We start from the raw sequence: 26,389 nt of genomic DNA on the forward strand, positions 1-26,389 counted from the left end.
CACTAATAATACTTCAGATACACAATACATCAACACACATGCAATGCAAACACTAATGATACTTCAGAAACACAATACATCAACACACATACAATACAAACACTAATAATACTTCAGAAACGTAATCTATGAAATGCTTGAAGAGGGGAGGGCCTTATAAAAATCCGGTCCTGGGACTTTCCACTTACTAGAATCTATCCTCACTCACAATACTCTTTAAAAACACATCATGTACCAACACACTTCACACGCTGATGTCAACACTTAGTATTTGGTGAGTAGATTTAAAACAAAAGCCTTGCTAAAGATGATAACACCTCACATCGTTGTTTCTGAAGAACACAGTCAGATTCTAGTGTACTGAGTGGAAGTGGACCTACCACAAAAGATGTCCAGAAACTATAACTCCCCATAGTGTTTTTTTTTAAAGGTGAGTACCTCTGTTGCTAACACGCGTGTAGTCATTTCTTGAGTTCAGTCTCCACACGTTTTCTATCCACTTCCCATTGCTGCACTGGAATACACATCTCTTTATGTTTCTCTCTCTCTCCTTTCTTTTTGCCTAGTCTGGTTGCTATATTTAGTGCATCTTTTCTTAATACCGGTATATGATAACTGGGCTATTTACACTCTGATAAACGTAACTTCTGTCGTTCTTGATGTTCATATCCAATGTCATCCTAATGTGTGCTAACTTATATGCAGTCCTTTTTTTGTGAAATCTTTCTTTGTGTTATCCTGTATGTAATCCTTATTTGTGTTATCCAGTATGTAATCCTTATTTGTGTTATCCAGTATATAATCCTTATTTGTGTTATCCAGTATGTAATCCTTATTTGTGTTATCCAGTATATAATCCTTATTTGTATTATCCAGTATGTAATCCTTATTTGTGATATCCTGTATGTAATCCTTATTTGTGTTATCCAGTATGTAATCCTTATTTGTGTTATCCCGTATATAATCCTTATTTGTATTATCCAGTATGTAATCCTTATTTGTGATATCCCGTATGTAATCCTTATTAGTGATATCCCGTATGTAATCCTTATTTGTGTTCTCCCGTATGTAATCCTTATTTGTGATATCCTGTATGTAATCCTTATTAGTGATATCCCGTATGTAATCCTTATTTGTGATATCCCGTATGTAATCCTTATTTGTGATATCCCGTATGTAATCCTTATTTGTGATATCCCGTATGTAATCCTTATTTGTGATATCCCGTATGTAATCCTTATTTGTGATATCCTGTATATAATCCTTATTTGTGTTCTCCCGTATGTAATCCTTATTTGTGATATCCCGTATATAATCCTTATTTGTGATATCCCGTATGTAATCCTTATTTGTGATATCCCGTATGTAATCCTTATTTGTGATATCCCGTATGTAATCCTTATTTGTGATATCCCGTATGTAATCCTTATTTGTGATATCCCGTATGTAATCCTTTTTGTGATATCCTGTATATAATCCTTATTTGTGTTCTCCCGTATGTAATCCTTATTTGTGATATCCCGTAAATAATCCTTATTTGTGATATCCCGTATGTAATCCTTATTTGTGATATCCCGTATGTAATCCTTAGTAGTGATATCCCTTATGTAATCCTTATTTGTGTTATCCCGTATGTAATTCTGTATGTATCTTTCTTTGTGCTGTCCATAGTAATGTTTCATAGTGCCATTTTACGTAATCTTACTTGAGCTATCCAGTATGTCATTCTTCCTTGTGCTACCCAGTATGTCATTCTTCCTTGTGCTACCCAGTATGTCATTCTTCCTTGTGCTACCCAGTATGTCATTCTTCCTTGTGCTACCCACTATGTCATTCTTCCTTGTGCTACCTAGTATGTCATTCTTACTTGTGCTACCCAGTATGTCATTCTTCCTTGTGCTACCCAGTATGTCATTCTTCCTTGTGCTACCTAGTATGTCATTCTTACTTGTGCTACCCAGTATGTCATTCTTACTTGTGCTACCTAGTATGTCATTCTTCCTTGTGCTACCCAGTATGTCATTCTTACTTGTACACCCAGTATGTCATTCTTCCTTGGCTACCCAGTGTGTGATTCTTACTTGTGCTACCAAGTATGTCATTCTTACTAGTGCTACCCAATATGTCATTCTTACTTTTGCTACCCAGTATGTCATTCTTACTTTTACTACCCAGTATGCCATTCTTACTTGTGCTACCCAGTATGTCATTTTTACTTTTGCTACCTAGTATGTCATTCTTACTTTTGCTACCCAGTATGTCATTCTTACTTTTGCTACCCAGTATGTCATTCTTACTTGTGTTACCCAGTATGTCATTTTTACTTGTGATACCCAGTATGTCATTCTTCCTTGTGCTACTCAGTATGTCATTCTTACTTGTACTACCCAGTATGTCATTCTTACTTGTGCTACCCAGTACGTCATTCTTACTTGTGCTACCCAGTATGTCATTCTTACTAGTGCTACCCAGTATGTCATTCTTCCTTGTGCTACCCAGTATGTCATTCTTACTTGTGCACCCAGTATGTCATTCTTCCTTGTGCTACCCAGTATGTCATTCTTACTTGTGCTACCTAGTATGTGATTATTACTTGTGCTACCAAGTATGTCATTCTTACTGGTGCTACCCAGTATGTCATTCTTACTTTTGCTACCCAGTATGTCATTCTTACTTTTGCTATCCAGTATGTCATTCTTACTTTTGCTACCCAGTATGTCATTCTTACTTGTGCTACCTAGTATGTCATTCTTCCTTGTGCTACCCAGTATGTCATTCTTACTTTTGCTACCCAGTATGTCATTATTACTTTTGCTACCTAGTATGTCATTCTTACTTGTGCTATCCAGTATGTCATTCTTCCTTGTGCTACCCAGTATGTCATTCTTCCTTGTGCTACTCAGTATGTCATTCTTACTTGTGCTACCCAGTATGTCATTCTTCCTTGTGCTACCCAGTATGTCATTCTTCCTTGTGCTACCCAGTATGTCATTCTTCCTTGTGCTACCCAGTATGTCATTCTTACTTGTGCTACCCAGTATGTCATCCTTCTTTGTGCTACCCAGTATGTCATTCTTCCTTGTGCTACCCAGTATGTCATTCTTACTTTTGCTATCCAGTATATCATTCTTCCTTGTGCTACCCAGTATGTCATTCTTACTAGTGCTACCCAGTATGTCATTCTTACTTTTGCTACCTAGTATGTCATTCTTACTTTTGCTACCCAGTATGTCATTCTTACTTTTGCTACCCAGTATGTCATTCTTACTTGTGTTACCCAGTATGTCATTTTTACTTGTGCTACCCAGTATGTCATTCTTACTTTTGCTACCCAGTACGTCATTCTTCTTTGTTCTATCCCCTCTTTACTTTCCTGTGCAATTCTCTACGAAGTACCCACACATTAGCAAGTATTCCCACCCGCTACTTAATAGTTGTATCTAGTGCTTTGTTTTTGTAAAAAAAAAATAGGTGCCGGTACTCAGTGATTAGGTGCTGGTACTCAGCCTTACTTCTAACTACTAATAAATCAATAATAAACGTTAAAATACAAGAAAAGTCATATTTGTTCCCTACATTGAAAAAGGCGCCGATACGCCGTATCGGTGCGTACCGTTACAAAAAAGCACTGGTTGTATCCATCACTAGTAGTGGCAATACACTTTAATGAATGCATACAAATCCCATAAAATCCTGATATAATTTAGCCATAACTTATATTCTGATATAGAAATTCAAAAGTACTCACCAAAGCAACGTACGCTATAAATGTCATCGTAGACTAGACTGTGATATCTTGAATCAGTGAATGTAGAGTTTGTTCAATAGACTTTCAAAAAGCGAGCACTGTCCTATAGCTTCCAATAGTAGGTGACTACAATAAAGAAAGTATTCTCTCATTTAATACAAACTGGTTTAATTTTTTTGATAAATATGTAAAATCTATTTCTTGAATAAATTATTTTATCATTGTGGGAATTCAATAACATGTTTTAATATATATTCTTCTACAATATAAAAGTCTTAGTCCTGACCATAGACTATCCTAACCAATCATTCATTCCTTCATTTTAACTAATTCTCCCACTTCCCGTGGATTATAATATATGACATAAAATGTAACATATTCTTACCTAAGTTAAGCCTAGCACAATTAAAGCAAGTTTAATATTGAAATCCCAGCGGTTACATTTACCAAAAATGTTTTTGTTTATTCGCAATTTCTGCTAGATCTATGTATTTGACTATGCTTGACCTGGATGTGGCAAAATATGTAGGTCACAGCTGAGGCTGCGTAGCCACGGGAAATACTGCATTCCTCATAAATCTTCGGACTCAAGTCATCCTTATTATCTATAAAGTAAAGTAAAGTTCCCTTCTCAGACCTTGTGGTCTATAGGGCAAATGATGTAAAGGTCATCTGTTTATGTGGCCTACGGTTAACGAGGGTGTCATGTGGCCAGCACAACGACCAACCGCCTTTACTTTTCCCTAACTAATGTCAGGTACCCTTTACAGCTGGGTGGACTCAAAGGCGCCCGAAGATCCCGAAATTAAAATGCCCAGACTTCACCAGGATTCGAACCCCGGTCCCCGGTTCGGAAGCCAAGTGCTTTACCGCTCAGCCACCGCGCCTCCTCTTAATATCTATATACATATATAATTCTCTTCATGGCTCAACAGTTTGGACACCAAGAAGTAAATGAAAGATCACTCTTTTATTTCTGCAAGTCGGACTAGAGTTACCCCACGAATTTTTAACGGCGAAAAGAAAAAAAAAAGAGGGGGGGGGAGGGAAAATGTAATCTACTCTGTATTCACCAGTCACTAAACAGCAGAGCCGGACTTAACCACTGTGGGGCCCTATGCGAAACGGATTTCGCGGGGCCAGGTTTGGGTAGGGATACGGATAATAAGTGAAAATTAAGAGTTTGTATTAGAAAATAAATTCGTCTTTGCATTTTATTCATTCTTTACTACGTACATAATTACTTTACGAGCCTTGCGTGTAGCGAAGTTATACAGTATATCATAAAAGTTCTTCCTACATAGATTACGCTCAATAGCAAGAATTACCAAATGTTTCAATCTATCTACGAGAATTGTTAAACTCAAGTAATTCTTCATTAGTTTGAGAGAATATTCTTTCACCAGATTCCACAATTACGGGTATTGCATAATGCCTTTTTTTTTCGCACTTAGCAATGGCGTTTTCCATATTGAATGACACCCCAAAATGACAATTTTTGTCCATAAATTTCACGAGATTTGTATGAGTTTTCAAAAGATTTTAATAATTTTCAGAGATTTCCATGACTTTTTCGTATATTTTGCAATTTCAGCCTTTCAGGATTCCAGGAGGCCGCGGGAAATGTGTTATATAAGTTATAAAATGGTTTAATTTAATCATTTACAGCTAGAACTAGCTCGGGTCCTATGAAAGTGCGTGACCCACTGCGGTCGCATAGGTTGCAGTGGCACACGTTCTTTGATGCGTTTTATTTCGTTTCATTTTTTAGCAGCACCCGAAAGGGGATTAGCCGCTCTTAGTTTTTGTGTGGCTAGTCTGTCAGTCCGTCCGATTGTCCGTCCCCTTTTAGATCACATAAACTAGAACAGATATTGGAAATCCGATATCTTTTAAAGTTCTAAAGCAACGGCTACTTTTTTTTTTTTTTTTTTTCTGAAAGCGAAAAATTTTAATTTTTAAATCAACTATGCAAGTAGTCTTTTCATAAAATAACACCATTTTTTACTATAAATAGTAAAAAAAAAATACGGAAGACTATTTGGTAAGTGAGATGATTGTTAAGCATATTTTTAACACATTTATGCAAAAGGTTTTAGAATTTTGGTCCAAAAATGTTTTTGAAAAAAATCTATATTACTAAATTAAGCATTTTCTATTATACTAGCTATTTTCTTTTAAACAAAATGTTTACTTTTTTTAAGGAGAAAAAATCTATTTAGTATACATATAAGTAGAATATGTATGGAAACAACAATTATTAATTAGTGTTTGCAAATATACTTTTGAAGTATATTACAGTCCATGACTTCTCGAACACCAAACTAATGAGGACAATTTCTTTGTTAAGACTTTGAATATTATAGTTTCCTATAAAAAGTTTAGTCTGTCACTAGTTTATCATACTCGAAATTATCGAAATTTTCTGGGTGTAGGAACTAAGAAAACATCTGGACACCTATTTATTTGTCTGTCTTCTGTCTGTCTACCTACCTACTTCTCCCCCCTCCCCTCTACCTACTTCCCTATCTATCTATCTATCTATCTATCTATCTATCTATCTATCTATCTATCTATCTATCTATCTATCTATCTATCTATCTATCTATCTATCTATCTATCTATCTATCTAACATGGGCGTAACCAGGGATGTTTTATAAAAAAGCAAATTACACACTCAAAATTCTTTGAGCGTAGCCAAAGGGGTTTTAAGTTTAAACCCCCTTTAGCGGGGTTTGATGCTAAAAAATACGTCTTCAATATAAAAAAGCAAATTACGCTCTCAAAATGCTATGAGCGTAGCCAAATGGGGTTGTGAGTTTAAACCCCTCTTTGCGGGGTTTGGTGCTAAAAAAATAGCTCTTCAAAAAAACAAAAGAAAGAAATTAGATATTAAAATTCTTTGAGCGTAGAAAAGCCAATGGGAGGGGGTGACTTTAAACCTCCCTCCTCCATATGGCTTTTTTTTTAAAGTTTAAAACCCTCCAGATGGTTTTGAGTTCAAAATCCCCATACAGAGAGTTTTGAGGTTGAAAACTCTCTCTTCAATATTATTGTAAAGCAAACTACAGTCACCAAATTCTATGAGCGTAGCTAAATGGGGTTTCGAATTAAGAAAAAAACAACTCTAGAGCTTGTTTAGTTTAAAACCCCACAACAGATGATTTGACTATAAAACTTCCCTTTTCGATATAAAATCTAAAGCAAACTACAGTCACCTAATTCCAAGAGCGTAGTCTATAGACAGAGGTTACACATTTCTACCAGTGGCTGGGCTCCATTAATAAGGTGCAGTGAATTGTCATCTGCCGAAATTGAAAAACACTAAAAGTGGCTGAACAAAGATGGCTATGACAGATTTTAGGAGTCAGTTATAGAGATCGGGGTCTCAATCAAGGAAATCCTATGCCGAACTGGGAATCGACCTTTTAGTAAGGTTGTGACAGAGCGTCGCATGAGGTTTGCGGAACATGTTCTCCGACTAAATGAATTACGCATTTTACATTTATGTAAAAATGCATTTGAAACACACATTTGAAGGTTAATTTGATTAGATAATGAAATCAATAGACTATATTTTGTAATTTTCATGTGTCGTAGTAAAAAACTATCTGTGCAAAGTGTAGTTTTAAAAATTAGATCTAGATGTAGATCCTTTCGATCTAAACATGGTAAACATGGCCTAGATCCATAAAATACTAATACTTTCATAGAGTTGGGCAACTTTTTTTTTTGAGGGTCTTTAGTTTGTTTTAGGGCTACTGTACATACGTCACGGTTCCAGTTAGTACCCAAGAAACATTTATGTCAAGTTTTATGAAAAATGTTCAAATGGTTTAAATTTCTATGCGGGACATAAACCCATACATACATACATACATAAAAATACATACATTCGCCTTACTTTAGCTAACTAAACAATTTTTCAGTCAACAATTACTAAGAGCCAAGACGACAAACCAATCAACAAAATGGACAATTGAACATTTTACTTTGCATCATCCAAACGCATACAAGAGTTATTGACAAAAAAAAAAAAAGAAATTTATTTATTTGCATTAGATCTAGTTTTTTTTTTTTAAAGATGGGAAGCGTGGTCGAGAGGCTAAATGCGCTTGAACTTGGCTTGTCTTGGCTACCTAGAAGGGGGCTCGAGGTTCGACACCCGGCTCTGAGCGCCTAAAGCCTAAAGTCAGCACGGAAAACCAACTCCTAGATTCCCCCCCCCCCCCACTGGTCTACAAATGAGATTGGCCCAAAGCGCTCTGAGCATGTTATAAGCATGAAAGTAGCGCTATATAAGAGCTATAATAATAATGTAAGAAGAATTCTTGCAGTGTTTTTGAGACTGCTTTCAAAAGGAATTGAAAATGAATTATGGGAGAAAAAAACATGCTTTTAAAATACGAAACACGTGTGATATTTTATTTTTATACTTTATAGATCTATATAAGTATAATGTGTCCTTTTTAGGAAATACCGAAAATAAAATAAAAAGATTTGGTAGAAAGTTTCCGTTTTTTTCGCGAATAGCTGTCCTCAGGTTGCGATGATATTAAAACCTGTGTCTTAGTGAGCACCTAGGAGGTAAAAGAAACCTGTGTACGAAATATATTCCGCTTTAAAAAGCACTTCAATGTAAAAGCTATCAAGCAAAGATGTCAAGTTTATAATTACCCCCATCAAAATCGTGTATCATTTTCTTACTAATTAAAAACTATAATTCTTACCGTTAGTTCACTAGCTGTCAACATCAAACACAATTATCAGTCAGTTGCATTATATAAGATAAGTTGTGCACTTGAGACGGTTGGTTTAAACTGGTTCAGTCGGTGTCACGCTTTTTGTTGTTTTGGGTTTTCAAAAACGTGAGCTCACAGCTTATGACTCGTGATAATGTCGTCAGCAGCTCGTTCACATCTGCTCATCCCCCATTCAGGCCCAGGATGCACTGATTCAGAGCTTCGTTTCGGAGAGCTGCGTTCAATCCTGTTTGACTATCGGATTGGACACATTCCCCCCCCCCCACCCCCGTGTCTTGTGCGTGTTCTTATCGACATGACGTCATTGACGTTTGTTCTAAGGAAGACATTTTTGTTTTATTGTCCATAGACGAAAATGAGAGAGAGAGAGAGAGAGGAAGAGAGAGAGAGAGAGGAAGAGAGAAAGAGAGAGAGAGAAAGAGAGAGAGTAAAGGATGGAGAGGTTTTTAATCAGGGCAAGATGTTTGGGGGGCGGTGAAGATGATTGAGATGGCGCGTGCACCACGTCAGAAGTGACCCACTTAGCAATCCACTTTCTTCAACCACTTGGATAGTTTTTGTTATTGTTCTGCTTAACACATGAAAGCGTTTTGTGTTTTGAAATGCACTGGGTCAACGGTCAAATTCATTGTACACTATCCTGAGGTGTGGACATCAGGAAATTAGGGACACACTCTCACCCTTGGCTACCTCCAACAATCCATTAAAGAAACAACAACAACAACAACGGTCATCACATCAAAGTGTAAACCTGGCGCTAGGATGAGTTTGAAGACAACATCAGCGTTGAGAAAGTCATATACTCGTAAACCAGAGGCCATGAAAAAAAAACTAACCAACTTACTTATTGACTTACTTATAAAAACTAAAATAAGACTCCCAGGCCTTATGGTCTTATGAAATTAATCTGTCTGCTGGACCTCTATTTTGGAAAGCACAAAAAAGAGAAAAAGTGTGAAAGAAACAATTATGAAGAAAAAGAGACAAAAAGATCCCAAGAGAGGAAGAGAGATAGAGCTACAGACAGACAAAAAAAAAGGTCAACAGAAAGGGGTTTCGTTTAAAAAAAAGACAACACGTATTTGTGCGTATAAAAATTTTGATCTTCAGTTTTGAAAATAAATGTTAGCAGTGAATTCTAGATCTATTTATGTTAATGATTTCCCTGATCCATGGCCGACGTCTCATCGCTTCAAATTTTGCAAGTCAACTTTTTATTTTTGGCGCGTCCAGTCTAGATAGGATATATGTAGATCTGTGGCTGGTCCAGTCTTGTGTTAGGGTACGATTAGGAATTTGGCGCGAAAACTTGTTTCATCAAGGGGGTAAACTTTTGATTTATAGACAATGACGCGATGAAACTATTTTGAAAATCTTATTTAAAAACCAAAGCTTATCTAGAGGGAAAGAAGAACTCCGTTCTACAAAACTATATGTACCAATAATGTACAAGTCATTCCTTTATTCGATATGATGTAAAATAATTAATTATCAATAATTAATTGACTAATTGAGTATTTTTTGTTTATTGATTTAAGTTTTTTAGGTACAATAAATAATTGTTTAAAATATCAACTTGATCGGAGAATGCGTGAGGGAGGAATAGCGTTAACAATAATTTAAGAGGACTAAACCCAACAAATTTAGCCATATATATATATATATATATATATATATATATATATATAGTATTAGTTTCCCTTGTTGCTATTATACAAAATAATGAATTACCAGTAATTAATTAATTGGTAATTTTTTATTGATTCATGTCTTATCTATGTCAATGAATAATTGTGCAAAGTTTCAGCTTGATCCGAGAATGGGTGTGAGATAAATAATGTGTACACACTTTTGCCAGAGACAGACAGACAAAGTTAGTTAATATAAGCTTTGTATAAAAAATACTAGAAGAAAAAGTGTAAAGAAAGTAAACACAGACTACTTTTGGCAGCTTCAGAGAGAGGTCGGCTTTAGTTTCTAGAGTAGCGACATTCGACTATTTCGACGGTTCCCTTCAGTTCGTATTCAACTTTTTGTTCGACATGGTTCATCAGCTTCGATTATTTTCTGCGTTGTTGGCTGTGTGAATTGTTTTGGTTAGTTGAGTGTTACCTCCATTTAGACTTGACTACACAAGACACACCGCGGAGGCGCCTAACACTAGATCCGGGGACGGCAACCTGCGGCTCGCGAGCCACATGCGGCTCTTTGGACGTGAAGCTGCGGCTCTTTACTTCCATACCTAAATATTATTTATTTTATCGAAACATTTTTCAAATAGTTCTGAATCTTTTAACTAAGAAAAGGCACCGATTCTATCTCTCAGCCTTATACCACCCCCCCCCCCCATTACACGTGTCGTCAGTCGTCGGAAGCTCTCAAATGACGCCATGGTCGGATGTTTCTATGTAGGTTTTAATTCGCTTTCGACGCAAGACGAAACGGTATCTTCACTGCGTGCTTTGGATGTGACGTATAGTTTGTTGTTTTAAGTAAATGAGTTAGAAGCGAATGATCTTCTCAAAGTTAGAAACATCTACAAGTAATGCTAATCTGGCAAGCTTTGCGGTACCAATAGAAATTGCACAAAAAGGCAAACCATTTTCAGATGGTGAGTATGTCAAAGACTGCTTCCTACGTGCGTCTGAAGAACAGTTTCGTGATTTCAACAAAACAACAAAAACAGAAACCTTGAAAAAAAGTCAAAGCTATGCCACTATCCGCTAAAACAGTACAAGATAGAATAGCTAAAATATCTTCAACATATTTCCAGGTAGAAGATATTCAACTTTCTTCTGCCTTATCACTTGCGGCCTAAAAGGCACTGCACAAGTTGCCCATTTTGTCTGGTATATGTCTTCCCAAGGTCCAAAAGAAGATCTTCCAGGATTGCTACTCTCATGACAAACTAGAGGGGAAGATAGAGCGAATGCTGTGCAGACATGCCTTGAAGACAATAAGAGTTAAATAAAATCGTTTAAGCAGCAACTGATGGAGCCTGAAGTATGACAGGAAAAGTTAAGGAGCAACAACGATTCTTCGAGCCAAATAAACCACCGAATTCTTACATTTCACATTCTTACATTTCACATACAGGAAGAAGCGCTTTGTGCCCAAACATTTATGGCAGAAATAGTTGAAGTCATAAATTTGATAATCAAGATAGTAAACATCATCTTATCCATTGCACTCTACCATCTTCATTTAAAAGAACTCTTTAACGAGATGGAGACAAAGTATTCCGACCTCCTTCTTTACAATTAAGTGCGATGGCTTGAAACATTTTGCTTTGTGCTTGTATGAAATAAATACATTCCTAAATGAAAAAGCATTAATCACCCTGAATAAGAGAACGACAAATGGTCGCAAAAATTTACTTTATGGTGGATATAACAGGGAAAGGAAATGAGCTGAATCTAAAACTACAAGGAAATTGAAACCCAGGCTACGTTTTGGTAGAAGAATTAGTTTATTTTGAAGAAAAAAATATTATTTTTTTTTGCAGAAGATATGCACTTACTTCATTTTCAATGTCTAAAGCAGACTCGCGATAAAAACCAGTGCAACTATTGACACAAATTACTTCAGCACAGTTATAAAAAAACATCAAAGATGAGTTTCTGACAGATTTGAGTAGTTCAACAAAACTATGCTAGCAATCCTAATAAATCCTCTCAAAAGTTGAGAGTTGAGCCTATATTCGAAGCATGGAATGGTCTTCCAGAATGCTAGAGTGAGGTGAAGTTGGCATTTGAAGTACTGAGTATCTTCGGATCGACATATTCGTGCAAGTGTTATATTCATATATAAATAAAAGTACAGTAAGAAGTCAAATAACAAATGAAAATTTAGAGTCGTGTTTGAAACTAAAACAATTTATGAACCAAATGTATCGTATCCAAACTTTCTATAACCATGCGAAGTCAACCACCCATTGAATTTTCTCAATTGTTTGTAATTCAAGTACAAGTTAGTGTTGTAAGTTAACGTTTAACTGCTTTAGTTGTTACCGAAAGAAAAAATAATTATCAAATAAAACCATATATATATTATCTTATATGGTGTGGAAAAAACGTATATATGAATTAATATATTCGTTTTTTTAAATTAAAAATTAATTGTGTAAATACTATTTATTGTTGACAAGAAAAAATTTGTGGCGGCTCTTTAAAAACTTTAAAATTTGGTAAATTGTCGTTTTTGGCTCTTTCGACTCAAAAGGTTGCCGACCCCTGCACTAGATATGATCTATGTACATCTGGGGCTGGTCCAGTCTCTCTAAATATACACGGACATGTTCATGTTTCTGTCATCATTATCTCCCCTTATTTTATCCGGGTACGCAACACCAAACACTGACCAAAGCAAGGGGCATCACTTCAAATGCGTTAACAGTGGCAAAATATAATGACGTAATTAAGAAGAGATGAGTAGACTGTTTGTCTTAGATCTTTAATTAATAGGCTACTTTAAAACAACATCATTGACATAGGAACAACATATACTAAATGTTCTTTTAGCACGCTGGACAATTTTCATTTATTTGAATGACATGCCATGAAGATGACAGTAAAATGACAGCATAAAGTCATTCTTCTTTATTGTACATCGTTCATACAGAGATCATGTTCCCTATAACAATTTTAAATAATTTTTATTTAACTCTTTCTCTCCTAACTGACGATACCAACGTTGATTCCACCAGAATGTGGTAACTATTTACGGAGAGAGAGAGAGTTAAATCTAGGTTATCATCTGAGCAATTGGATTTTTCTGATGTTATATCAAAGTGAAATAGCAAAATGTTAGTTTCTGCTAGAGGCCGGTGTGGACAGTATACATTATAGAAGCACTAATTACCATTCGACACCTGCGCTGGGTCGGACACTTATCCCGCATGGGAGATGACCGCAGGCCAAATGCGATCTTCTTTGGCGAGCTTAGAGGAGCACGTCGTAACAGAGGTGCCCAGCTACAAAGATCCACTCATGCGCCATTTCGCCCTTACTAGCATAGAGGAAAGTAGCTGGTAGCAGATGACCTCTAATAGAGACAGACGGAAAAAAACAACAACCTCAAAAGACCGCCAGCGGACAAAAGCTTTGTCTGCACTAGATTCAGGAAAATATGCAGCTTGAACTGGGTCTGCATATTCGTGTGAATCACTGCAAGCATTTTTTATCTTCGGAAGATATTACCATTATAGTTTCCTAAACAAAATACGCACCGAAAAAAAAGAACTGTAAAAAACAGCACCAAGATTCAAAAAGATATAAAAGTATCAAGGAAGTGACCGAAACGGGAAAATGCAATTAAGGTAAACCTATAAGTACCAAAAAAAAAAATGATAACAATTAATATTAGTTATTGTTTGGCCAGCAACTCTCTAAAAAAGAGATCTTTTAAACCTGAAATGTATTAACTCCATAGATTATCTAGACTATATATTGGTCTCGTATAGAATATCCAATAACTAGATATAGATTTACTCATTTATTAGCACAAATACTGAAATAGTAATACATTTAATTTCTGTATTAAGATCTAGAATACATGTCGTAATTACAAGGAAACTTCATTAACTTGTATACAAAATAGAAATACATAGAATCTAGATTTAGAATACTTAGCGTTTGACCGTGATGTAAATCTAGATAACCCTACATTTTTTAAATACATGTTATTTCTATTTTGGAGCATTGGTATTGATTTACTTAACTTTCAAACATGGTTTTACAACTAGATCTAGATGTCTTTTGAGAAACAAATTAAAACTCTTTGTGCCCCTCCCACCCCCCTTGTCAGAACGTTGTGTCCCACTAAGGTGAGTGCTGAACAGTTTGAGAAAAAGTTGTTGCATTGGTTTCTCTGCTGGTCACGTCAATGAATCCCTTCCGTTGTGGATCTTTAAGTTAACGGCTGAAAAATTAAACGTGCAATCATAGATAGATAGATAGATAGATAGATAGATAGATAGATAGATAGATAGATAGATAGATAGATAGATAGATAGATAGATAGATAGATAGATAGATAGATAGATAGATAAATGGATAGATATTTTTATAAATGTAGATTTTATTTAGGATTTGAGCACTAGCTTGCGTAGTTCACTGTATAGCAGGCCAGCCCAAACTGACCCCTCCAACTGAAGTAAACCATGACAACTCTCTCTGTGGCGGTCATCGGCGCTGGCGTGGTCGGCCTGTCCTCAGCCATCAATATTCAGAAGCTCATCCCCAGGGTCATGGTGACTATCATCGCAGATTCCTTCGGCAGAGACACGTCATCGCCCGTGGACCCTGGGATTTTTCTGCCCATCCCTTCCAAGATGATCATGGATCAGGTGCTGGTCAGGTAAGTCTCAAGGCTTATATCGTCACCTAGATGTTATCATTGGTATTTGAAGGTCAACATGTACTTATTGATCTCATTATTACTTTAGAGGATCCTTATAATAACTTCCCTAGATTTTGATTCGTTCTTAGTGAGATCTGATTTTTTAAAACACCACATAAGATGAAAACAAAAAGTAAAATTAAGCTGATCTTACATTAAAAAAAAAACAAGAAAAAAAAATGCTTTTAAAAACAGCTTATTTTTAGGTAAAGAACCTCTAATTGCTGCCATTTATCTCAAGATGACAGGGTTTAGCTTCCTTTCTGCCATCCAAAACCAAATTAATTAATTGATTAATTCATTGGATTAATTTTTGGATTTATTCGCAATTCATCATTGACTATGAATAATTAAGCGAAATTTTAACTTGATCCGAGAATGGGAAGTTCGATCAAAACGTGTCAAAATGTAATAAAAGGATTAAATCCGTAATTATATCCATATCTCTATTTGAGTAGCATTTATTCTCCTTATTTCGATGTCAAGCAAAATAATTAGTTACCAATAATTGTTGTTGTTTTTTTAATTGAATGGCAAGTGGCAGAAAAACATGTTCAAACTTTTTACCAGACAGAGTTAGAAAATATAAAAAATTTAAAGAGCAGCACCAGGTCATAATTTCAAAGAGTTAGTGAAAATGAATATCAACTGTGGTTGTTCAATGTTGAGAAAGATTTAGAACCATTGTTTAATATATAATCAAGAAAAGCACAGCAAGACCCAGGTCTTTTAAAATAGTGTCATCCTGTCATTTCTTTTATCTGATTCGCTTCTTTATACGACAGATAAATTTTATGTTATGACAATATCAATTTCATGTATTTTGGTATTTTACTATGACATTGAGTCAGATATATATGTACTATAATTTTACGTAATAAATGCTAGTTACAGTAAGTCCATTCATTTTTTTCGGAGGTGTATTTTCCCCTGGAATATTTTCTTTCCTCACTTAATGGCATGACACTAGATATCCCTTTCTTACTATCTAGTGAGTATTGGGGAGCGATGTGCACTAAGCACTTTTTTCCCCCTTTATTCGGAACTCCAAAAATGCATTTTCTGAGGTGTCTGCAGCACAACATCTAGCTATTCTTTTAACAAAAAATTTCTGACAAATAGCAAGAACTTGTCGAACGGTCCAGGATTGCAGATGGCGTACACACCAGAAGTAGGAAGAAGGTTGAAAGTGATCAGTGGCGTAGCTAAGGGTTTTGGGGCCCAGGGGGGCTTGACTTTTTAGGGGTCCATGCATTTTGACATTCGACATCATGACATGAGATAATTAATATGTGTCTAAATTCAAATGTGTATATGTTAACAAAAAATAATAACTAAGATTCTTTTAATGAATAATACCTTTTTTGTTGGAGAAATAATGCACAAGTAACAAATCCCAATTCATATTGCCTCACGTCGTTCTTTCTGTGCAGCAAATATATCCACAACATCCTCTGGAATCAATCTAGATCAACACTGTCTAGTAATTTTGACTCCACATGAATAGCAAGATTAGATCGCAGTGGCCTAATATTTAATATTTAATGTACAAATAAAATTTTCGGACATTCATTTGGAGCTCACCTTCAAGTGGGGGCCTGGGAGACTTTGGATTTGAATTTGAACACTTCACCCCACCCTAGCTACGCCACTGAAAGTGCTGCGACATATGATGATCACAAACCGCAGGATTGGCCTCTTTAGTCACTAGAGAATTCGCAAGTGAAAAAGATTGTCTCTCGAGGTATCAAATGTCACACCCATCTTATGTCATTAGCAAAGCACTAATTGCAGTAATTTCTTTTAACTGAAGTCACAGACAAGAATTGCCCAAACTATGGCCCTCTGGCCATATTCGACATTTGCAGTTTCGCTCTAGGGACCTTTCAAATTTCTTCTTACGTAGCAAGATAAAACAGCAGAAGATCAGTCCCATTTGACTCGAATTTTTTTGCGGTGAGGCTGTTCGTAACACATGTGTCGAAAAAACGTTTGGGCACCATTGTGACACAGCCAGTACCATTGTGACACAGCCAGTACCATTGTGACACAGCCAGTACCACTGTGATACAGCCAGTACCATTGTGACACAGCCAGTACCATTGTGACACAGCCAGTACCACTGTGATACAGCCAATACCATTGTGACACAGCCAGTACCACTGTGATACAGCCAGTACCATTGTGACACAGCCAGTACCATGTGACACAGCCAGTACCACTGTGACACAGCCAGTACCACTGTGACACAGCCAGTACCACTGTGGCACAACCAGTACCATTATTACCACTGTGACACAGCCAGTACCACTGTGACACAGCCAGTACCACTGTGACACAGCCAGTACCACTGTGACACAGCCAGTACCACTGTGACACAGCCAGTACCACTGTGGCACAACCAGTACCATTATTACCACTGTGACACAGCCAGTACCACTGTGACACAGCCAGTACCACTGTGACACAGCCAGTACAACTGTGACACAACCAGTACCATTATTACCACTGTGACACAGCCAGTACCAGTGTGAAACAACCAGTACCATTATTACCACTGTGACACAGCGAGTACCATTGTGAAATAGCCAGTTATCACAAGTTTCAGGTAACCGACTGTTACTCAAGTGTAATATATGGCTTGATAAATTTAGTTTTACTACTACTTAGTGGCATCTACATTTTCAGATTTGTTACAATGATTTCTACATTTTGTAACTGCATCTATTTTCTCCACCAATCACCACTTTCGATCACTGCTGACCTTAGAGAATGGCTGATTGACAGCTGGAAACATCATTTCGAGAAAGCCAACTCATCGGAAGGGAAACTCTCTGGTCAGACTTTTATGTACGGTCACTGCCTGTGGTCAACGCCCTATACTACGGACTACATCTTGCCAACTTTGGTACTGGACTACAAGAACTTGTCCAAAGAAGAGATACTACAACTGGGATCTAATCATGGGTAAATATCTGTTTAGATTAAATGCAGATTGTTTCATTAGAAAGTCTAAACTCATACGCATTGTCAGTCTAGAGATCAAAAGCTGAAAAGCTTGTGGTGCGGGTTGATCCATTGGAAGATAAGCGGATAAGTAAAAGTGATACTAGAATTCACGGACCTAAAACATGTGAGCATGTGCGTGTCCCGGGATGGGGGGCGTTAATAAACGGATTGCTCCAAATAAAGTCAAAACTCTATGCCATTTTGATGAGAGAGAGAGAGAGAGAAGGAGAGAGCGAGAGAGAGAGAGAAAAAGAGAGCGAGAGAGAGAGAGAGAGAGAGAGAAAAAGAGAGAAGGAGCGAGAGAGAGAGAGAAGGAGAGAGAGAGAAGGAGAGAGCGCGAGAGAGAGAGAAGGAGAGAGAGAGAGAAGGAGAGAACAAGAGAGAGAGAGAGAGGAGAGAGAGAAGGAGAGAGCGAGAGAGAGAGAAGGAGAGAGCGAGAGAAGGAGAGAATAAGAGGGCGAGAGAGAGAGAAGGAGAGAGAGAGAGAAGGAGAGAGCGAGAGAAGGAGAAGGAGAGAATAAGAGGGCGAGAGAGAGAAGGAGAGAGAGAGAAGGAGAGAGCGAGAGAAGGAGAAGGAGAGAATAAGAGGGTGAGAGAGAGAGAAGGAGAGAGAGAGAGAAGGAGAGAGCGAGAGAGAGACAGAGAGAGAGAGAGAGAAGGAGAGAGCGAGAGAGAGACACAGAGAGAGAAGGAGAGAGCGAGAGAGAGACAGAGAGAGAGACAGAGAGCGAGAGAGAAAAGTAGAGAGAGAGAAGGAGAGAGCGAGAGAGAGAGAAGTAGAGAGAGAGAAGGAGAGAGAGAAGGAGAGAGAGAGAGGAGAGAGAGAGAGAAAGAGAGTGCGAGAGAGAGAGAAGGAGAGAGCCAGAGAGAGACAAAGAGAGAGAGAAGGAGAGAAGGAGAGAGAGTACGAGAGTAGGAGAGAGCGAGAGAGAGAGAGAGAGAAGGAGAGAGCGAGAGAGAGACAGAGAGAAAGCGAGAGACAGAGAAGGAGAGAGCGAGAGAGAGACAGAGAGAGAGAGGCAGGGAAAGTGAAAGAGAGCTGGGGGTGTTTCATGTTATTTGAACAGCTACTATACAGGCTAAACAGTAACGTTTGGGGATCATTCAAATGTAGACTAGTTTACTGGAAGTTCAAAACAGAAAAAAATGGAGGAACTTCATCCTATGATAAATCTGGAAATAAATCATTGGGCGCATCCGGTGATTATATATATATATATATATATATATATATATATATATATATAATACCGACGACATTAATAGATGACCCCAGTTGGTCATAACCGAATTGGAATTTAAATTGAATTTTTGTTCTAAATGCATATTTGTGTTTTGTGATTCTCTATTCAGTTTTGGGGCCAGGTTCAAAACAGTTGTTGTCAATAGAGAAACATATCTGCCTGCTTTAATGAAGGAGTAAGTGGAATTTAGGTTGAACACATTCTCAGGACATTTAGAACTACACATTCTCAGGACATTTAGAACTACACATTCTCAGGACATTTAGAACTACACATTTTCAGGACATTTAGAACTAAGTAACTGCACTTCTTGATCAACCAAACATTGATACAGAACTTCAATTAATTTCTTTCGGAAATTAGTCACAGATCACTTCTATCTACTTTTATTTAATGAGACAACTGTAAACGATTTTTAGAAATGAGAAAATCGTAAATCCCTTCCTATATTTGTTTGTTTCTAAGTTAGACCATTCAAGCTAAGTTACTGTATACACTACACTTTTGTTTTTTGTACCCGAGACTTTTACAAATCAATTTGCAATACTTTTTTTCTTCAAACAAATAAAGAAATATTTCTTTGACTTCAGGTTCCGAATGCTTGGGGGTAAGGTGGTCTTCGATACAGTATACTCAGTGCAAGAGGTCAGTGAACTATTAAATGAAAAGATCTTTAGTGAACAAAAGTTTAATGCATTGATCTGGTCACTTTTTAAATGACCTTATATATATATATATTTGATACATACGGAATGCTCACGGTTGTATTATCTTATCTTATAAACATGACATTCGTTGTAGGTTCTCTACAAAACTAAAACAAGTACGTCCTGTGCCTCGGCTATTCATAGGTTCATCTTATCAAGCATATTAATTAGACTTTGACTCTGCAAGTCGTTGGTTTTCCTCGCTGATACAAGCAAACCATTCCATGCTCTAATGGCATTAGTGAAGAATGATCACTTGTACGCAATTTTCTTTTCAAAGGGAATAAGAAATTTGCCTAAAAATCATAGATATGGGCACATGTACATCCGTTGTAATGTTTAGATGTGGGCACATGTACATCCGTTGTAATGTTTAGATATGGGCACATGTACATCCGTTGTAATGTTTAGATGTGGACACATGTACATCCGTTGTAATGTTTAGATGTGGGCACATGTACATCCGTTGTAATGTTTAGATGTGGACACATGTACATCCGTTGTAATGTTTAGATGTGGACACATGTACATCCGTTGAAATGTTTAGATATGGGCACATGTACATCCGTTGTAATGTTTAGATGTGGGCACATGTACATCCGTTGTAATGTTTAGATGTGGGCACATGTACATCCGTTGTAATGTTTAGATGTGGGCACATGTACATCCGTTGTAATGTTTAGATGTGGGCACATGTACATCCGTTGTAATGTTTAGATGTGGGCACATGTACATCCGTTGTAATGTTTAGATGTGGACACATGTACATCCGTTGTAATGTTTAGATGTGGACACATGTACATCCGTTGAAATGTTTAGATATGGGCACATGTACATCCGTTGTAATGTTTAGATGTGGGCACATGTACATCCGTTGTAATGTTTAGATGTGGGCACATGTACATCCGTTGTAATGTTTAGATGTGGGCACATGTACATCCGTTGTAATGTTTAGATGTGGGCACATGTACATCCGTTGTAATGTTTAGATGTGGGCACATGTACATCCGTTGTAATGTTTAGATGTGGGCACATGTACATCCGTTGTAATGTTTAACTCAAATGCTTTAATAAAGCTATTATGAAAGCACTTATTGGTGCATAGGATAATTAATTATGTCTCAATAAATATTTAAGAAGTTTATTTAAAAAAACAGCCTCTTAACATAACATGCGATGTACATGGTCAATCTTTATTGATTGAATTCAAATTCGGCATATAGCGATTGGGCAGGGGCGTCGTAAGGGCTGGTGTCACCCGGTGCGATAAATAAATTGTGTCACCCTATTTCTCTTCCCACCCTCCTTTGCAAAATGAACTTTCAAATCAAATCTGTCATTGATTCATTCAACACAAATATCTGATTATCTGCACTTATTGATTTGTACACAACTGTAAAATCTGCACCTGTTTTAAACATTTAGTTGTTTCTAGCATTTTATCACATTTGTTTCACCCAATGATGGTAGTCACCCGTTGTGACCTCAACTCTTCCCTTCCGCTGCGACGCCACGGCATTAAAGTGACATTTTTAATTGCCTCACTATTTAAAAAGACTTTAATTTTAGATTTAGACTTGCTGTCACGTTGAATTCACTCGTGCAACTTTGTGTGTGTTTGTTTGTTTGTCTAGCTGTACGGGAAGTATGACATTGTGGTCAACTGTACCGGGAATAGGGCAAGGACATTCTTACACGATCCACATATGTACCCCGTGAAATGTCACGCCATTCAGGTCAGTCATGACTACTCTCGTTTGTCTGAAGATTAATTTAGACACACTTTTGGTTGCTAATATACAATCTGTTGGTCGAATTCAAAGAATCTAAAGGTGCAATGAGTGTATATATTCCTCCTTAGATCTAACTAAATCAGTTCTATTTATATGATCTATATTGTAAAAGAAGGTGGGTAGCTGAGTGGTAAAGCGCTTGGCTTCCAAATGGGGGTTACTGGTTCGAATCCTGATGAAGACTGGGATTTTCAATTTCGGAACCTTTAACGAGCCTTTGAGTCCACCCAGCTCTAATGGATAGGCTTACCTGATATTAGTAGGGAACAGTAAAGGCTGTTGGTCGTTGTGCTAGTCACATGACACCATCGTTAACCGTAGGCCACAGAAGCAGATGCCCTATAGATCGCAAGGTCTGAAAGGGGAACTTTATTTTTGAATATTGTAATATGTGTTTTGGTATTAATGAAGTCCCATGATGATGTCATTGTTCTACATTCGTGTGTGTGTGTTTGTTTCAGGTGATGCACGAGTGGACGAAAGAGTTTCTTATTACCGAAGACAACATTTCGGTCATACCTGAGTAAGTTAGGGGGGGGGGATAAGTACTATCAGTGGGAGGCAGAGAGGGGGAAAGTTCACGAATACATGATCATTCTATCAGAAAGAGACGTCTCTTCTAACTTAAAGCATACAAAGTTTTTTTTAAAGTAGTTCAGGATTAATTCAAGGTTTAGGACAACTTTAAGGTATCCCAAAATGCCAGAAAGTTGAAATGAATCTTGTTAGTGCCAATTTGCGAAAGCCTCTTTGAAATGTACAGAAAACACTAAGACAATTAGGCTTCCCACCACTGGCCAAGAGGAAAGCAATCTTTCCAAGCAGGAGCCAATTGGACTTCCTGTTTTATTCTGTGCCTGAGACACTCAGTACTAGATAGCGAGACTGAAGGGTTATGTACTCTAGGGATGCCATCTCATTTTCTTGTTACCACCTCAATTGTAAGGAAAACTGTGTCTGGATCGTCACTTGCTGGTGCTTTCTTTCATCCCCGCCAATTGCAACGAATTAGGTCCCATGTGTCACCTTACTGGGTCTTGTTTTCTTCCATGTTATCAATTTTTATACGAATTTTTCATCACATGAATTTTTCATCACATGAACTTTTCATCACATGAACATTTCATCACATGAACATTTCCAGCCGGCTGTCACCTTAAAAATGGGAAGTGTTGTTTTAAATGTAAGGGAGACACACATCTCGGAGGTTGCCTTCCATTTAATCTAGAAGCCTCTTCCCTCTAGATCTCATCCCCCAACCTCTCCTCCTCCCTCACCCCGCTTGTCTTCTTGACAGCGCCGAGACAAATGTGGTGGATGTTGGTTTCTACGCGGAGCCTGACGAATACACAGCAGACGTGGACCAAGAGATCATTGCACTCATGTACAACAAGATCAAGTCTTTCGTACCGCACCTTGTTGTGAGTAACACTATATAACTTTATGTGACTATACGCGTAACATTCTATAACTTAATTATATTAACATAGTACCTTTTTACAAAGCTTATATCAACTCAGTCTGTCTTTCTGTCTGTCTAGTAAAAAAATTTAAACATGTTTTGTCTTCCATTTTTCCAATTATTAATCATTATTACTAATTAATTAATTTTGTTTTATATAGCAGAAAGGGAGATAAACCCCGTAAATTTCAGATAAACCTCAGTACTTAGTGGTTACTTCCCTTAGATAAGCTTTGTTATTTCTTTAAAAGTATATTTTTCTATTGCTTGTTGCAATCCTTTTTTTTTTTTTTTTTTGTCTGTTTGTAACATACTGTAACTTTTACTTTATATCTTTCTGTTTGTAACATTCTATAATTCACTGTAACAATCCATTAACTCCATCAAACACTCATTATGTAAGATTTTATTATTTGACTCTCGTCTTTTAAACAGCAGATATACTCTACTCCATTATCTTTGAAGTGAACACCATTTTAATAGTAAACAAAATTTCATGTAAAAGTTAAAGAAATTCTTTCATATCATAACTAGTTTAGCGATTTCTAAATTCTATAACATGTTCAATCTAATACTCCGTAATTCAATCTAAGGAAATGTTTGTGAATATAATGCAGTTTTGTGCTTAATATATATTTTTTCTTTTCTAGTTCAGACGTAATCTATAACAATACTGTTTACGGAATATTCAGACTTTATACACAAATCAATGTCAAGACTTTGTTCATTTTTATATAGGGTGCTGAAGTTATTCGAAAATGGGCAGCAAGGAAACCGCACAGAGAGCCACCTCTGGTAGAAATAGAAATGGCCAGATGCTATGGTGGGCCAGTCCTACCAGTAAGTAGTGTTGTTAATGATGAGTGGAGAGTAACAAGGACATTTAAACCAAGTTGTTTCATACATAGCTGTTTGGGGTAATCACACAGAGTTTAAAGAGACTGGTTGGGGTAATCACACAGAGTTTAAAGAGACTGGTTGGGGTAATCACACAGAGTTTAAAGAGACTGGTTGGGGTAATCACACAGAGTTTAAAGAGACTGGTTGGGGTAATCACACAGAGTTTAGAGAGACTGGTTGGGGTAATCACACAGAGTTTAAAGAGACTGGTTGGGGTAATCACACAGAGTTTAAAGAGACTGGTTGGGGTAATCACACAGAGTTTAAAGAGACTGGTTGGGGTAATCACACAGAGTTTAAAGAGACTGGTTGGGGTAATCACACAGAGTTTAAAGAGACTGGTTGGGGTAATCACACAGAGTTTAAAGAGACTGGTTGGGGTAATCACACAGAGTTTAAAGAGACTGGTTGGGGTAATCACACAGAGTTTAAAGAGACTGGTTGGGGTAATCACACAGAGTTTAAAGAGACTGGTTGGGGTAATCACACAGAGTTTAAAGAGACTGGTTGGGGTAATCACACAGAGTTTAAAGAGACTGGTTGGGGTAATCACACAGAGTTCAGAGAGACTGGTTAGGGTAATCACACAGAGTTCAGAGAGACTGGTTGGGGTAATCACACAGAGTTCAGAGAGACTGGTTGGGGTAATCACACAGAGTTTAAAGAGACTGGTTGGGGTAATCACACAGAGTTCAGAGAGACTGGTTGGGGTAATCACACAGAGTTCAGAGAGACTGGTTGGGGTAATCACACAGAGTTTAGAGAGACTGGTTGGGGTAATCACACAGAGTTCAGAAAAACATGTACAACAAAGCGTAAAAGGCTGGTGAAAATGTCTATCTTTAGAGAGGAAGGGGAGGCTATTTGTATAAGAAAACTGAGTGGATGTTCAAACGTCGATAATTTTCCTTGGCGAACAAATTTATTAGAAAATTATATTAGGTTTTCGTCCTATTACGTTAGGCTAAGTAACGTCCCCTTTCTGATCATGCAGTCTATCGGGCAGAGCAGATGGTGTAAAGGTCATCTGTTTCTGTGGTTTAACGAGGTGTCCAACCGCCTTTTCTTTCCCCAACGAATATTAAAGCTAGGTGGAATCAGAGGCTCCCTAAAGATTCCGGAGATCCTAGTCTTCACCAGGATTCGAACCCGGGACCCTCCGGATCGGAAGCCAAGCTTTACCACTCAGCTACCACACCTCCTCCTATTAGGCATCATTAGTAAATCATTTCTAATAAACAAAAGGTTATGAAATCAAATAGTCTATTTTTTAATAGAACAATATTTTTCTTAATATTAGAATTAGATTTGCCTTTAATCTGAGACTAAATAGAATCGACAAGAATGGAGAAATTAAAATGTCTCTATTCCGCTCTTTTAATTACCTTCTCTTTCTCTCTATCCTTCTCTTTTCTCTCTAGTTTTTCTCTCGCTCTCTCAAATTCAATATCTTTCTTGTTAAAGTCTCTCTCTTTCTCTCCTCCTTTTTTATATATACACACACACTCTCTCTCATACTTTTTCTTTCTCTCTCTCTCTCTCCCTCTCTTTCTCTTCTCTCTCTCTCTATCTCCCTTTTCTACCCACATATTCTGTCTCTCTTTATGACAAAGCTTCTATCAACTCACTCTGTCTGTCGGGTACAATTTTTATACACGTTATATCTCCTTTTTTCCATTTTCTGATCAAGCTGAATCTCTCTGGTATTATTCATTGTACCTGACAATACACTAATATATATAAAAAATAAATCAAATTGACTGATTGGTGGTAATGGATTGTTTTGTTTCATATTGCAAAAAAGGAAATAAATTATACAGTATTGATATATATATATATATATATATATATATTTTTATATATATATATATATATATATATATATATATATATATATATATATTATATATGTGTGTGTGTGTGTGTGTGTAAATCTGGAGTTCTTTTCTTTTAATAAAGCTTTGTAGTTTTTTTTAAAGGATTAAAAAAAAATGTACTTGTCTTCTGAATCTACTTAAATTTTTTAGTTCGTTTCATTTGATATCTTCCAGGTTGTCCACATTGTCGCCTTGGGCACCAGCACCTACAGTTTAGCTTGGGGCGCCGGCTGTCACGCCGCACACCTGGTCCAAGATATTGGCCGCATGATAAAACCTTTTGCATGGGTATGGCGACCTTTCATGATGCTCGGCTGACCAGCAGACGTGAAGGGAGCTTCCAGTGCCTTCCATACTTTCACGTCTTTGTTTAGACCTTGAACTAAAACTTGAAACCAGAAATTCATACCTTCTTTTTTGTTTTTCACTCCCGAGCTGACAATTTTGTTATATTTGAGACAATCAGGATATGAAGGAAGCGTGGTC

At 37.1% G+C, this 26,389-nt stretch overlaps 2 protein-coding genes across 10 annotated transcripts in view; one reads left to right on the forward strand and one right to left on the reverse strand.

The window, feature by feature from the left end:
* The window catches only part of LOC106076897 (zinc metalloproteinase nas-15-like), a 31,714-nt gene extending 22,981 nt beyond the window's left edge, over positions 1 to 8,733 (reverse strand). For 3 of the 5 annotated variants that reach the window (XM_056035033.1, XM_056035030.1, XM_056035034.1), the window contains exon 1: positions 381 to 525. In XM_056035033.1, coding sequence (XP_055891008.1) covers positions 381 to 413 — 33 coding nt within the window. In that variant the 5' untranslated portion in view covers positions 414 to 525. Of the gene's footprint in view, positions 1 to 380; positions 526 to 3,748; positions 3,875 to 6,967; positions 7,039 to 8,479 lie in introns of those variants that run through there. The other 2 variants (XM_056035031.1, XM_056035032.1) reach the window with 2 other exon arrangements.
* On the forward strand, positions 162 to 26,309 carry LOC129927231 (D-aspartate oxidase-like). Of its 5 annotated transcripts, none has more exons than XM_056035035.1 (10): positions 169 to 430; positions 14,599 to 14,869; positions 17,600 to 17,878; positions 19,274 to 19,339; positions 19,755 to 19,809; positions 21,506 to 21,607; positions 22,126 to 22,187; positions 22,962 to 23,085; positions 23,865 to 23,966; positions 26,078 to 26,309. In XM_056035035.1, the coding sequence occupies exons 2-10, from the start codon at positions 14,673 to 14,675 to the stop codon at positions 26,219 to 26,221; spliced, it is 1,131 nt and encodes a 376-aa protein (XP_055891010.1). In that variant the 5' UTR covers positions 169 to 430; positions 14,599 to 14,672; the 3' UTR covers positions 26,222 to 26,309. The 5 variants fall into 5 exon arrangements, with proteins under 5 accessions (XP_055891013.1, XP_055891010.1, XP_055891014.1 ...); XM_056035039.1 differs by having other exon boundaries at positions 279 to 430; positions 17,681 to 17,878; XM_056035037.1 differs by lacking the exon at positions 169 to 430 and adding an exon at positions 13,235 to 13,829 and having other exon boundaries at positions 14,637 to 14,869.
* Positions 26,310 to 26,389: the final 80 nt, after the last annotated feature.

The sequence above is a fragment of the Biomphalaria glabrata genome, chromosome 7 (genome assembly GCF_947242115.1).
Source record: "Biomphalaria glabrata chromosome 7, xgBioGlab47.1, whole genome shotgun sequence".
In the NCBI taxonomy this organism is placed as follows: domain Eukaryota; kingdom Metazoa; phylum Mollusca; class Gastropoda; family Planorbidae; genus Biomphalaria; species Biomphalaria glabrata.

What these genes read in the sequence shown, in the direction of transcription:
- LOC129927231 (XM_056035035.1), top strand. Translation starts at nt 14,673, where the DNA reads ATGACAACTCTCTCTGTGGCGGTCATCGGCGCTGGCGTGGTCGGCCTG. An exon ending in CAGTATACTCAGTGCAAGAG is followed by an intron (nt 19,810 to 21,505) that starts GTCAGTGAACTA and finishes TTGTTTGTCTAG; the next exon opens with CTGTACGGGAAGTATGACAT. An exon ending in CTTTCGTACCGCACCTTGTT is followed by an intron (nt 23,086 to 23,864) that starts GTGAGTAACACT and finishes ATTTTTATATAG; the next exon opens with GGTGCTGAAGTTATTCGAAA.